The sequence below is a fragment of the Aspergillus novofumigatus genome, assembly GCF_002847465.1.
Source record: "Aspergillus novofumigatus IBT 16806 chromosome Unknown P174scaffold_4, whole genome shotgun sequence".
NCBI lineage: Eukaryota > Fungi > Ascomycota > Eurotiomycetes > Eurotiales > Aspergillaceae > Aspergillus > Aspergillus novofumigatus.
The window spans coordinates 1,607,308-1,620,541 of record NW_020194277.1 but is presented as its reverse complement, the minus strand read 5'-3'; the positions used below and the strand labels follow the sequence as shown (position 1 = coordinate 1,620,541).

Here is a 13,234-nt window from a genome sequence, read left to right as displayed (position 1 = left end):
TAGCTAGGTAGGCAGGTACTGTACGAGTACACGGATGACTTCAGTAAAACTAAGTTTCGGAGAACGAGACGAAATGAAGCAGATTTGCAGAGGAAAACCTCTCTTTTCACGTTTGGGAAAAGAACAATAAGGGGGAAGTGGAGCCAAGTGACCAGAATTGTGGGAAGTTTCCTTTAGCCGCTATGATGATTGGTTGAAGGGTAAGGGGCCATGCTGGAGACACAATTCTGCGAACCAATGATCAAGCCCATCGGAGTCGATTACCCTCCTTTTTGATTAATGGACCACCAGTACGTTAGTTACCTCTTCAATAATCCGACAGGGCGGCTATCATACAGCTGGCTGCAAAACAGAGATCTACAGAGGAGGTACGGAGTACGGAGTATACTATGATGATCCAGTAGGGAATGTTTAAAGGCAGTGCTATTCAAGCAGATTGAAACCATTGTGGAATCAGAATCAGAATGAAGACTGAAGAAGCTGTCATCTTGGTTTTGCCAGTTGATGCAACGAGATGTGGGTATCATTCTTGTTTGACTAGAGTTTGAGATGAGAGCACGCCATGTCTGTATTCATATGCCATTGCACCCGCTGAAGCTCGATAAGTAGATATCTGCTGATGACCTTTCCACTTGTGCTCTAGACTCTTTTTCATATGCCGGCTTATGAGGCCACTGAGGCGATCATGTAATAAAATGCCATCATCTTACGCGGATCATACCTGTCCCTGACTAAGGACTCTACACAACACGATTCAGCTCTGGAATGAATGGTGTCCCTCGTGAAATATGACACCTGAGCTAGGACTTGGCTTGCCCTTACCGTTTCCATGTACAAGCCAGAGTGAGCATAACAATTATGCAATGCCTATCTAGACCAGATAGAGAGGTAGATAGAGAGGTAGATAGAGAGGTAGATAGAGAGGTAGATAGAGAGGTAGATAGAGAGGTACTACAAAATATCAATAGTCAGCTGAATGATGGTCAACATTGGGACTGCAGTTTCAGCGTGTCGCCACGAGGTGGAGATCGCCTACGATCGGAGCCACAGACTTTAGCATCGGTCCAGGAACGAGAAACAACATCTGCATGCAACGCGACTAGTAGTGGTGGCTGCGGCGACAGTGGCTTTTTCTCTCACCCTTCCAGAAGGATTCTGTCTCAAGCATCTTCATACAGATGAACCTATTCTTGTTCAAGGCAACGGAGAAGATGATGATCTCTAACACCTTGGCTACCTGATACCCAACTGATACGCCCATACTTGCTTATTCTTCGTTTCTCCACAGAATCCTGTCGATCAATAATTTCTCCGCAGATGTAAATCACCATTCGGCATTTTGAAGGAGTCTACCTCACTAGCGAGACGGGTGACTTTCCCGTCTCTTGTAGCATCGGCAGTAGACTAGATACTAGTAGTAGCCGTCAGATAAGTAGTCACGGTCATCGTCGAAAGTACTTCATCATAGGTACCTAGATTCTCTGTACGACTACCAATAACCCTGTACCAACTTTGCGACCGAACAACGGAAAATACCCGGCTAATTAGACTCTCTTCCTGCTGTATGAATGCACACTGTGGGTTTCGTGTGCCTCATCCACAGTAGTCTCAGTCTCCACTGACTATTCGTGCTCTTGCCGCGCGCTTTGTTTTTGTGATGACCAACTAGACTAGACTGCGATGACTATGACTAGGACAACTAGTCGACGAGACTATTGAACGCTGTATACTCCGTACTCGATGCATGCCCCCAGCGTTTCATCTCCCCACATGGAATCACAGTGATAAACTCTAGAGTGAAATCAAGAGGGTCATGGCCACGAAAGAGTTCATATTCGGCGGTGTCTGGACTATGAATATCGATGCCCTGGTTCGGTGTTGCTTTCTGAACCCTGGACAGATTAATGAAGAAGATCTTGGTTGCTCCACATCTTCAACCACGAATTGAGTTCTCTTTGCCCGCTCATTCGCTGGTCGCAAGAAACGCCGATTCAGCCCTCGATCCCGGTCTCTGTTCTTCACATTGTATCTAGCTATGATATTATCTTTCTGATTTCACATTTCATCACCTTCACAAAATCATGCTATGACATAAACTTTCGTCTGTATATAATACCACATCCTCTCTCATAATGTCTCACGAAATGTCCTTTATGGGCCATCGGGGTAAGCCGCCCTCACCGCAACCCACGGAGTTCGGTCTACTGCTCTCGAAACAGACTCAGTCCACGATACACCATATATGCTAACAAGCAATGCGCTAAATCCAGCCTTCAATCATGACCAAAGTGCCGACGCAGAAGCCGAATACGACCGCCTCCGCGACCTAGCCCGGCAAGAAGCCGCAAAGCGCAACTCATGTTTCCAACGGGTGCGCCTCACCCTCTCCCCGCTCAATGCACAATGACGACCCTGGCAGAGTAATTGACACGCATATCATGCTCGCAGAGCCAGGAAGCGTACTCAAACGGGGACGGCGCCCTAGCCAAAGAACTCTCCGAAAAGGGTAAAGCGCACGGCCGCAAAATGGACGAGTACAACAAGCAAGCGTCCGAGTTCATCTTCCGCGAGAATAACGCCGACGGGCGCGTGCCGGCCGACACGATCGATCTGCATGGGCAGTTCGTCGAGGAGGCGGAGGAGATTCTCGAGCAGAGGATCAAATATGCCAAGGCGCATGGGCAGACTCATCTCCATGTGTTAGTTTTTCTTCTGTCGGTTGACGGGTAGAGGGTTAGTTTGCTGATGGTGTGACTTGCAGCATTGTCGGAAAGGGAAACCACTCCGCCAACCACGTGCAGAAGATCAAGCCGCGGGTTGAACAGGTCTGTCGCGAGCTGGGACTGCAGTATGCCACCGAGGAGAACGCGGGTCGGATATATGTGAATCTCACCGGGGCCCCGCGGAGATGCCGCCCTCCACTGGACATGGACATGGCCATGGGCAGAGTTACGGACATGGCCAGCAGCCGCATCAGCAGTACCCCGGTCAACAACCGCATCACCAACAGCAGCAGGGTGGGCAGCAGCAGGACGAGATTGAACAGGTGGTCAATGCGATACTTCCCCGAGTGCTGCGCAAGCTCGAGAAGGCTTGCTGTACGATTATGTGAATGTCTCTTGGTGGCTATATTCATGGGTATGGCGTGTATAAGATATGATTTGGAGGCTATAGTACAGTAATGTTTCGTGGCTATTTTGGGTTGAGATACCTACCTACACTAGAAGGTCAAAGATATCATGATGCAAGAGATTACAATGAACGAATGCATGCTCACTCGAAAAGGCAAACTCAGTTATATAGATTCTGCATTAGAGTCAATCTGTCTTGAAGAAGCCAATCATCATCATTATCATAAATGACAAGGTCATCAATGCAATCCGAATTCAACCATATTCTGCCATCCTCCTTTACGATGCGGGTATACACCCTCTGGGTATAAGGTAGTTGTACTTTGGAAAAGACACAAACTCTCATTTGCCACCATCAGCGCCATTAACATCATCCCGCAAAGTCGACTCGGTGATCTTGTCGAGAATCGCCCGCACCATCGCCCCATCCTTCTGCCCCTCGGCCTGTTTCCCATTTCCCTCTGCGTCAATCTTGTCGATGAGAGATATCGCCTTGCCACGGAACTCCCGGACCACTTCCCTCGTATAGGCAAAACTGCCAGTACTTTCCATGTAACTAATCGCATACAGCTTGACTTCCTCGTCCTTGGTTCGCTGTTTGAGAATACTGATAAGCTGATGGTTCCGTGGGTTGGATCGAATACTGTGGATAATAGGGAACGAAAATTTGCCCTCGGTCAGATCCTCACATAGACCCTTGTTCTGGGTGTAAGTCTTGTTGGAAAGGTTGAGGTAGTCATCGCAGATCTGAAAGGTCAGGCCCATGACATTGACGAGGCTCACGCAGTCTATGCCGGTGTTGCTCTCAGCTTGCATCAGCTTGATCGCGAGTCGGAAGAGGCCGCCTGTTTTGTTCCCCACCATGTCCAGATAGTCCTCTTCCGTAGGACAGGTGAGGGTGTCTCGCCAGAACAGATCCATCCCCTGACCCCGATGCAGGTTCAAGAGTTCCTGAACGAAGATATCAATAGCAGTCGGGTTATTCAATTTTTGAACCTCTTGAAGAGCCAGAAAGTATACGTAATTGGCAGAGTTGATGGTTTGCGCGGTACCGAAGATGTTGTGAGCGACGGGAATGCCGCGGCGGAGGATGGAGTTATCTTCCACATCATCGACCCTGGCAGGAGACGGAAATCAGTGACTATTCTAGCGGGAGTATTATTTCGCGACTTACAGCAACGAAGCGGTGTGAAGCATCCCCACGACTTTGGTGATGATTGAGAGGCTCTCCGGAGGGACTTGGAGCCAGACGTTGAAAGCTGTGATGAGCTGCCGCCGGATATCCTTGCCGGGATGTTGCTGCATGTAGTCATACGGGCCCATCAGAATCTTCTCGTACTCCTGCGACCATTTCCCATCACGATATTTGGTGCCGTCGAAGCTGGATCGGTTCCGGGTATGTCTTTTGGAAGAGTCCATTTCGGTCTGAGGCCTCTCGCCTTGCAACTGGCTTCCATTCATCGCAAATGAGCTTGTATGCAGACGGTCGGCCATTCCGGCGGAGCTCTTCCGAGTTGGAATCTCTATCGGAGGTTGAAACGCAGATCCCGACGACATGAGGGGCAGTTTATACTGCTCTCACTTAGAAGTTGCTCTGCCCTCGAGGTGTCAAAAACATGCAAGTAACCTGGTCGGGAACAAAGGATTAGAGAGCGGTTGCATCCATCAGCGATCCTCGACACTCCTGTTCAAATACTAAGGGGCCGGTGACAGAGCGCGTGGATATGCCAGCACATCCCATATGCATGGTGATGGGAAACTTTGTGAATTTATCACATGCACCCCGCATCCATCAGTGGTTGTGAAGAACCTTAGGCCGCTCGGCCGCTAGGCAGCAAGGCAGCAAGGCAGCAGGAAGTCACGTGACTAGAGCATTCGGCATCTCGGGTTATTTGCGGTCTTGCAGTGACTCAGGAACAAGGGATGAATCAAGGCAAGGGTGAGATTAGAAAATCCCGTCATCGGTAGGAATAATACACATTCGCACGGAAGGGGCTGGTAATCTGATTAGGGAGAAAAGAAAAGTTTTCTTTCGGAATTTCTCCACCTTCAGGCATAGCTGCGCTTTTTGTTGATATGATGGTGTCATTGTTGATAACTCTCCGTTTCCCGGGGCAGGGATCTCTAAATGAGAGGTAGTCCCAGGGCCGAGCTGAACAAGATTAATCTGAAGGAACATGGCGTAGCTGAGGCTGACATCATTAGTAGCTTGAGTCTTGAAAAGCTCTTACTCTGTCCACCAACAAGATGGTCCTAGTTCGTCACCAGGGCTGAAAGGTAAGCGCCCACGGGCAATGGGGGCCGCACGTTTCCCGGGGCAACCGTCTGGCTGTAAGACCGTAGAGACTAGACAACTGTGGGTGGCTGGGATGTGGAGAGAGACGGTCTAGAAGAGCCACTTAGCGAGGGGAAAATGGATCAGAATGATGGAATTAATCGGCACGATCTTCCCACGATGATGCTGATTAGGATTTAGGCCCTCGACACTAAGAGTCTTATGATGCTGGACTACGACGGGGTAAGTTAGCCCAGATGCCCAGAAGAAGTGTCAATGATGTGTTGGGCAATTTGGTCGCGCTATCTTCCCTTTCTACCAACGATCAATAATCTTAATTAATTATTAAATCCACATCCCAGCGAAGGAGAGAGGGAGAGAAATTTGAGAAAAAAAAAGAGTGTCTGGCCGGTGTTCTATTTTCGCCTTTGGCTTTTAGCGAGCTATAGATAACACTACTGTCTCCAGCGTTCCTCTGCCTCGGGACTAAAGGGTTCTTCTTCTTAACTATCCTCATCCTTCGGTTTATATCTCCGTTATCCTGTATCCTTTGAGCCTCCATTTCTCACTTACTCATACCATATTATATCATATCGCATCTCCATTCTATCCACTCATGGAGACGCTATTGGCGCACTCATTCGACTATCTCTCTTCTTACGAGCCAAGCAAAGTCCGCAAGGGATTGCGCCAGGTGGAAGGCCTGCTCGCACAGATCTGTTTGTCCAAGTCGAAACAGCCGGCGTCTGAAAAACGAAGGTCGCTGCTGTCGTTTGGAACTCCACAGCCAGAGCCTAAGGCTCTATCTGACTTGAAAGATGATCCCGCCTTTCGAGAATTCTTCAAATTGCAAGAAGGCTTTCAATGGAATGGTATGTTCCCATCAATGTTGTGGTCGTCGTCCCGCTTGTCCAGAGACTAACAATTCTGCAGTCGCAATGCGCTTGGTGACCTGCCTGGAGCATCTGCTGGGTCGCGGAAGGACTGGCACTAACGACTTGCTCATTCTCTCTACCCTTGACCTGATCCAAGGTGTTCTACTCCTCCACCCGCCATCGCGGACTCTTTTCACTCGCGAAATCTACATGAATCTTCTTCTTGACCTCCTCGACCCCATCAATTGTCCTGCGATTCAGTCCGCGACCCTTCTCACCCTTGTCACAGCCTTGTTGGACCACCCGGCCAACACGCGAACGTTTGAAGAACTGGACGGACTGCTCACCGTGACTTCCTTATTTAAGCAGCGGGCGACGTCGCGCGAGGTCAAACTCAAGCTTGTTGAATTCCTTTATTTCTATCTGATGCCGGAGACGCCAACATATCCCATCGGAGCAAGTGCTCCAAATACGGCGGTCTGTGGTTTACAGCGCAGTCCTAGCAAACTGGGCGGAGGTCCGTATTCACGAAGCCTCAATGTGGCGGGGCCCGGGCATGGAGGAAAGGGCCACGGAGATACGCGCACAACCGAGGAGAAGCAGGCTCTGTTAGGGCGATATCTCAATAATGTGGAGGACCTAGTGGAGGATCTGAAGGAGACGGCTCCCTTTGGAGCGACGGTCTATTAGCATTTGGACTTGATATGCTGGATTGATATTGCTTTTTAATCTCTCTCTTCTGTCTATTCAGCGATGGAGCGTTCCTGGGTATGGGTGCTATCGGTTATGACTGATTCTTTTCTGCTCTCAATTCTGGGGTTTGGATCAATGCCCGGTTGCTTCTTTCCTTTCCGTTTTCTTTTCATACTTTTCTTACCTCCCGTCTGGTACGGTGTCAGGTCCATTTTCTTTTACCTCCAACCTGTTTTCTTTCCCTTTCTTTCTTTCTTTCTTTCTCATGTTCGAGTCACGATCTTGATGTCTCATGGTGTCATGTCAGGCAGTCTAGAAAGATAACGATCGCAACAATTGAATGCAACATGGTTTCGAATACCTGCTGTCTATGAATACCGGTTTTTGGCTACCTAGCCCGTGATACACCACGTTGACACGTCGCCTGTCACTCAATTAAACTTGCATATTATGCATGCAACCTCGGAAACATATCGGTTTCCGCTTTCAACGTTTATGATGCATCTGCTGGACTGGTATGAATCACATCTCACATGAACACTTACTGATTCGACTGGTCGAAGACTGTCTTTTCGGTAGCCAAAATGAGAGATCCGTTCTTACACTGCGTTGTACTGACTGCAGTCTGGCGCTTACACTAAGAGTACATAAGACCTAAAAATGACCAAAACAATCCAGGAAAGGCTCCTGCTCCGAGCAAGCCCAAACGGCTACGGAAGATCTCCAGAAATATATTTAGTATTTGGACACAGTTGAAGCATACGGCAAATGGACAGAGGTATGCAGCCACAATCCTTGAGTATAAGAACAACGACTAAGTCTACCCCCGGTTCTGCGACATAGACGGGGACTTCCTCCAAGCACTGGACACCATCCGACTACGCGATTTACTTCCCAGATCTTAGCCAAAGTCTCCCAATCTCAACCGCAACGACTCCGATTGGTCGATCTGGACTGTGGCACGGGCCGGAATACCCTGCAGCTTCTGAGGCTCGCGCTTCGGGATGCCGAGATTGTCGGGCTGATCCCGCACGGGGGATGTTGAAGGTAGCTATTACGGCTGTCCAGGAGGCACTTGCAGACAGAGATGGAAGCGCGCGGGAGGTATATCTGGATATATTTGATTCGAAGCGATCGCCACCGGAGGCTTCAAGGAGTTGGGTAAGCTGGCGCAGAAGTGGTTGGGATCACTGGTGGTTTAGTATGTGCTTCACGAAGTGGATGTAAACATTAATATCTGTCTTGATTTGTCTATTTCAAGCGTCTTGCCTTCTTTCGCAGCTTCAGTAATGCATGCAGGTATGGTCAGTACATATTATACAGTAGGCTGTGTACCTAAAAGAATCTTAACAGTCTGTCGCGATGTTGTACAAGATTCTCATGCTGTCGCAGCAGCTCCCCCAGTCGATTCTGCTTCCAACCCATCCCTTCATCCAGAATCAGATGCGTGTACGCGAAAACACTGGCATCGAACAGCCCGGGATTCGGTCGGTTGAAGAAATGCTCGTTGTCTCCTAGTAGTGTCGAAAGCGCCTCAAATGCGTCCGCAGCATCGGCCTCCAATGCGATGACATCCACGTAAGCCGAGGTCTTCAGTAGCTCGTCACGCGCAGCGTGCTGGAGCTGCATGGCCAGAGCGGCGCGCACTGCAGAATTGCTGGTCGATGGATGCACGTATAGTCTCCGCGCTACTGCTTCAAAGTTCTTCGGGTCCAGGTATAGCATGTATAGCTATTTCACGTCAGCGAAGCTCGATTTCATACATCCCGAGGACACCACCCACCCAGGCATTTCGTATCCGGTGATCCAGTAATGAGGCATACACCTCAAAGCGCACATCCAATTGCTGCTCTTCCTCACAGTGGACCTGTTCAATGGCCCATTTTTGTAGTTTGTTCGAGGGAATTGGCCCAGTAGTAGCGGCTGGCAGCGCGGGGAGAAGGAAGGGAAGCGCGCCGGTTGGAGAAGCGTGGTTGTTCGAGGGGACGATTTCTAGGTCAATTCCTACAAATCTCAAGTATGCCTGTACTCAGAGAAACCCAGTCAGTGATCGATCATGAGTAGGTATTTGCCCATCATCCATCTAACCTGCCACTTGAGACATTGCGGGTTGAACGACGGCCTCCCTCGTCTGGCGCTCGCGGGATCTGTGAAGACAAACAAACGGTTGCCGCGTCGGGCTATCCCGGAATGGTAAGGAAGGTCATTTGAAGGATAGGTGACAAGAGGGAATTGGTCGAAGATGCGCTTAATCGGTGCAGGAACGGAGAAGAAATTCCGAGCGCGAGAAGACGGCGTATCCTCCGGAGCCTGGCCGGAGGCGCCACGGTTGTCTGGGGACATGGATGAATGACGGAGGATGGGAGAGGCTCGACTTGTTGCCGTGGTGTGGTGTACACCCTGATGACAATGACTGTGGACGTAAAAAGAAGTATCTCACGTCAGACGGGTATAAGGATACCTGAACTATAGCTAAGAAACGCCCGGGGCGGGAATGGTTGGTTCCTGAAGCTAGTCGCAGCTCGATTGGCAACGCATCCGCTTGTTTCCAGCATTTTTTGATAAACTCCGCGAGAATGCCTCAGGCATGCAGCGACAGATGCCTGGTTACTCGGATAGGTGCCTGAGGCTCACATCGCGTCACGTTCCCCCACCCCATCATGTCATCAAGAACCCAAGACTCTCCATTATGATTGGATCTTCGCTTCTTTGTCAAAGTTCTGACTCTCCAGGGGAAAATTATTTACTGCCACTATCAAGGACTATCTCCCGTCGCTGCTCCCCGCATCATCAGGCGCCTACAAGGGTGCAGTCTGGCTGTTCGATTTTGCGTTCTTGGATTGCTATTTGCTTCTTGGCTTCCTCACCGACAGATAATCGCAGAGAGTCGACAAATCAAGTCCTGCCCTGTCTTGTCTTATTTTCAATTGCTACTTAGATTGAACTTCCCTCCGCTTGGTCGAGCAACCGGATCCTTCCGTACTCTATAGTGTCTGATCACTGTGATGTTTCTCTTTCTCATCCCCTAGAACCGACCTCAGAAATTGTGCTTTTGACCGAAAGGTTTTGGTTTGTATCATTCTATTTATTTTCTAGCCGCCCTTACCTCCCTGCTTGGTACTTGATCAGAGCTTTGACGCGCTAGTCATTTGCCAAAGTGGGGTAAAAACTTGCGGACGCTTGCAGAGTCAATTGATCCAACCGAGGGACATATCTGTCGCTCAGCCCATATTTCAAGAGGTTGACAGTCAACATATGGTCTGGGCCGGGTTGAGATTAACCAACTGCAACCATGCCTCTTGATGAAGAGGGAGCGAAATGGTCATGGTAAGGCCTGACTCTTCAGTTGAGTGTTGGGATGTCCTCCGGTGTTGCTAAGCCTGTCTATGCAGTAAACCATGTATTCGTGGCCATCGCTCGTCGAAATGCCAGCATTTCGACAGACTGATGATCAAAGTCCCAAAGGCCGGGCGTCCGCTTGCCAAATGTCCCCATCCCAAAGGCAAGTGTAGCTGTCAGCGGGAGTGCGCCTTTATGATTGCTATACCCAAAGGTTAGTATGGCTCGGAGGAGAGACCTTCTAGCACACCATTTTTTTGCCTTCGGGACTCTGGAGGCTGACAGTATCCAGGATCTACCTGTCTATGTAGGCCAGTATATCAGGTGCCTGCCAGCATGGGGGAACATGTTCCGGCTCAAAATCCACTCTCCGTTGCCCCATGACTCCGCAACTACCGTCCACCGGTGATAGCCAGCAGTGCGAGAGAAGGGCCAGTACTTTCCAACCAACTCCTGGGAATTTCGCCAGTGGTTCCACCCCTATTTCTGGATTTGAGAACAGGCACGGCGAGAATGGAGTCTTTAGCCATTTGCCGCCATATTCACCATATGACGCAGGGCTCGGTATTGCTAGCAACTCGAGCGGCGCTACAAACTCGGGATTCATCACTCCACCTACTTTTATGGCTCAGCAGGCATTCGATAACGTCCAGAGCTCAGGGCCCCAAAAGAGTAGCTGCTGTTCTGCAAAGACGCCAGCAACCGTTCCCGCACAGACTCAGAGTTCTTGTTGCCGAAAGAATGACTCGCCTATGAATTCGCAGACTGCATCATACCAGCCCTACTCGGATGGCGCGATGTATCCACCAACTTCGACTCCACAGAACTCATCCTGGCAGCATTTCTATCCAGCTGGCCAGAATAACTACTCGTTGCATTACCCTTTGCAGAATCAGGAACTTGGGCAGCCTGGGGTCATGCCGAACTACATGCCTCAACCGACACTAGACTACTCAAAGCCGAGTTTCTCGCAGCATAATGTCTCCAACGGTAATGGGTTCTTCCACGGCACCTTATCACAGCCCACGTCGGGTCAGACACAAACTCTGGGTTCCCCACAGGCAACTTTCAGTGGCGAGCGGAAGCATGACTGCAACTGTGGGGACAGTTGTCAGTGTCTAGGATGCGCCACCCATCCCTTCAATAACACTACCAGACAGCACGTCCAAGAAATGGGTCTCTTAGTCACGCTTGATGGTGAGGAGTCGAGTTTCGAGCGTTTGAATGGCTACCGCAATTTGCAATCAAACGGCAACCCTGATGCCGCTCCGTTCAACTACAACTTGACCAGTTTCAGCCACTTCGGCCACGAAAGCCACTCGGAGGCCATACACAACACGGACAACACCAGTCCAAATGGCAGCTCGCCTTCTACAGAGTACCCTTCAGAGCAACATCTGATGGTACCCTCCGAATATTACACCATCGAATATCCTGTGCAACTCCCCAATGCTTGCTCAGATGTGACTGGCAGTTGCCTCTGCGGCAACGATTGTGCCTGCGTTGGCTGTCTCACACATAGTGGTCACAATGGCCTCGCGGTCGAGTCCTCAACGATCGAGAACAACGATTTGTCTCCATCGAGCCCTTCTGCAAAGCATGAGAGCGTCGGCTCCCCGCTCGTACCTGGCCACACACATGCCACCCTTCAATCACCAAACCCAATGCTCTAGAAGATTTAGCGATTGATGGTGCCTTTTGCTGCACATCGCTAAATAGAATGTTTTGCCCCATTTCTCTTTTGATGCCGAACCTGGCGTTCGAAAACTTATGACCCCGATACCCACCTAATAGATGCTGGATCTTAGAGCTCCTCATTCTGCTTCCTTTCTTCTGTGCATAGTTCTACTCGGACTGCGTCCATGGCTACTCTGAATTCTTCGTTTTCGAGCGCTCTCCCCTCTTTTGTGGAGGTAAATTCCCGGTGTTGTGGTTGCTCAGTTTCTCATTCGGGGTTCGTGCCTTGAGCGCGTGGACGCTGCAAGAATGGGGTTTTCTCCTGTCTTCTTTGCTCCTGGATCGATAGATGCGTTAGAGTAGCCTCAAAAGGCAAAGAACGCAGACAGTCTACTGCTTAGTATCTCAGACAATATGCCAGCTACCGAGGCGAAGACACTGCCATTCCTCCGAGGATTCGGCTTGTGCTCTTCTGGCAAACATAGGCGTAACATGCTTGAACGAGTCAACAAGCGACATTGAGGCAGTAAGATGACAGATATAATGTATGCTGAAAGGTAAATAAAGCCTAGAACATCTCTAAGCTACCTGAAAAGCGCCTCAACCGAACTTGTTTTCAACACCTATGCAGGTATCGTACATGATAAAATGCTAAACCAATCTCTATTTACGCAGCGCATCTCTAACGGGAGAATCACCCCGACGGAAAGAAGCTAGAACCGTGTTAGCCGCCGTACTCATTGTCTGTATCGATCATCAATGGCCTTGCACATACCGTCGGCTTCTTCCCAGGCACGACCAGCTCCGAAACCCAGACCAACCCACGCTGGCCACGCTCTCCGCTTGAAGAGAAGAACTGAAAAGACAACGCCAAAGGAGAGACCGAGGGAGGAACGAATGATCATGGAAGAGATGGCGCGATCCCACTGTAAACAACGTAACATCATATTAGCCATTGGCAGCAGATATTGTATGCAATCGGGCTTGGATCCGAATCGGACTCTTGTCATAATCGACGCATTGCGGTCGGATCCAGGGCTGACAGCAACGATAGAAAGGAAGTCATGAAAGCGTGATAGTACCTTCTCGTTCAGCAATGCCTCGCTCACGGGCTTGGTGGACCGGAGAACCGGCTGGGATTCATTGGAGTCGGCCATTGCGGAAGATCTAGAAGTTGGCCCATTAGTATAATGGCAATAATGAGCAGGGGCGGGTTCGCAACCGACATTCAGCAATAGACTTGT

General features: G+C 49.8%; 6 protein-coding genes across 6 annotated transcripts; 3 read left to right on the top strand and 3 right to left on the bottom strand.

Annotated features, from left to right (window-relative positions):
• Positions 1–1,994: 1,994 nt before the first annotated feature.
• On the top strand, positions 1,995–3,328 carry P174DRAFT_169981 (Smr domain-containing protein). The gene is made up of 4 exons (XM_024821224.1): positions 1,995–2,166; positions 2,271–2,371; positions 2,449–2,699; positions 2,762–3,328. Exons 1-4 carry the CDS (start codon positions 2,133–2,135, stop codon positions 3,180–3,182), a joined length of 807 nt encoding a protein of 268 aa, XP_024682644.1. The 5' UTR covers positions 1,995–2,132; the 3' UTR covers positions 3,183–3,328.
• Positions 3,329–3,473: 145 nt separating this feature from the next.
• On the bottom strand, positions 3,474–4,688 carry P174DRAFT_420609 (FPP/GGPP synthase family protein; the record flags this gene model as incomplete). The annotated part of the gene is made up of 2 exons (XM_024824877.1): positions 3,474–4,248; positions 4,306–4,688. 2 exons carry the CDS (start codon positions 4,686–4,688, stop codon positions 3,474–3,476), a joined length of 1,158 nt encoding a protein of 385 aa, XP_024682643.1.
• Positions 4,689–6,022: 1,334 nt separating this feature from the next.
• On the top strand, positions 6,023–6,971 carry P174DRAFT_371345 (cell division control protein 14; the record flags this gene model as incomplete). The annotated part of the gene is made up of 2 exons (XM_024822374.1): positions 6,023–6,278; positions 6,340–6,971. 2 exons carry the CDS (start codon positions 6,023–6,025, stop codon positions 6,969–6,971), a joined length of 888 nt encoding a protein of 295 aa, XP_024682642.1.
• Positions 6,972–8,196: 1,225 nt separating this feature from the next.
• On the bottom strand, positions 8,197–9,519 carry P174DRAFT_441320 (putative mitochondrial outer membrane protein (Sam35)). The gene is made up of 3 exons (XM_024827285.1): positions 9,063–9,519; positions 8,758–8,997; positions 8,197–8,705 (listed from the first exon to the last, which is right to left on the bottom strand). The coding sequence occupies exons 1-3, from the start codon at positions 9,315–9,317 to the stop codon at positions 8,310–8,312; spliced, it is 891 nt and encodes a 296-aa protein (XP_024682641.1). The 5' UTR covers positions 9,318–9,519; the 3' UTR covers positions 8,197–8,309.
• A 738-nt stretch (positions 9,520–10,257) lies between these two features.
• mac1 (putative copper-activated transcription factor GRISEA) lies at positions 10,258–12,357 on the top strand. Its single transcript, XM_024821223.1, has 3 exons — positions 10,258–10,301; positions 10,367–10,527; positions 10,606–12,357. The coding sequence occupies exon 3, from the start codon at positions 10,694–10,696 to the stop codon at positions 11,984–11,986; it is 1,293 nt and encodes a 430-aa protein (XP_024682640.1). The 5' UTR covers positions 10,258–10,301; positions 10,367–10,527; positions 10,606–10,693; the 3' UTR covers positions 11,987–12,357.
• A 296-nt stretch (positions 12,358–12,653) lies between these two features.
• On the bottom strand, positions 12,654–13,147 carry P174DRAFT_370699 (MICOS complex subunit MIC10; the record flags this gene model as incomplete). The annotated part of the gene is made up of 3 exons (XM_024822346.1): positions 12,654–12,703; positions 12,766–12,916; positions 13,073–13,147. 3 exons carry the CDS (start codon positions 13,145–13,147, stop codon positions 12,654–12,656), a joined length of 276 nt encoding a protein of 91 aa, XP_024682639.1.
• Positions 13,148–13,234: the final 87 nt, after the last annotated feature.

Excerpts from the sequence above, each read along its gene's own strand:
- P174DRAFT_441320 (XM_024827285.1), bottom strand. The coding sequence starts at position 9,317 with ATGTCCCCAGACAACCGTGGCGCCTCCGGCCAGGCTCCGGAGGATACG. Across the intron at positions 8,998-9,062 it reads CGCAATGTCTCAAGTGGCAG|GCATACTTGAGATTTGTAGG; the intron begins GTTAGATGGATG and ends CTCTGAGTACAG. Across the intron at positions 8,706-8,757 it reads ACCGGATACGAAATGCCTGG|CTATACATGCTATACCTGGA; the intron begins GTGGGTGGTGTC and ends GACGTGAAATAG.
- P174DRAFT_169981 (XM_024821224.1), top strand. The coding sequence starts at position 2,133 with ATGTCTCACGAAATGTCCTTTATGGGCCATCGGG. Across the intron at positions 2,372-2,448 it reads GCAACTCATGTTTCCAACGG|AGCCAGGAAGCGTACTCAAA; the intron begins GTGCGCCTCACC and ends TCATGCTCGCAG. Across the intron at positions 2,700-2,761 it reads GGGCAGACTCATCTCCATGT|CATTGTCGGAAAGGGAAACC; the intron begins GTTAGTTTTTCT and ends TGTGACTTGCAG.
- mac1 (XM_024821223.1), top strand. The coding sequence starts at position 10,694 with ATGACTCCGCAACTACCGTCCACCGGTGATAGCCAGCAGTGCGAGAGA.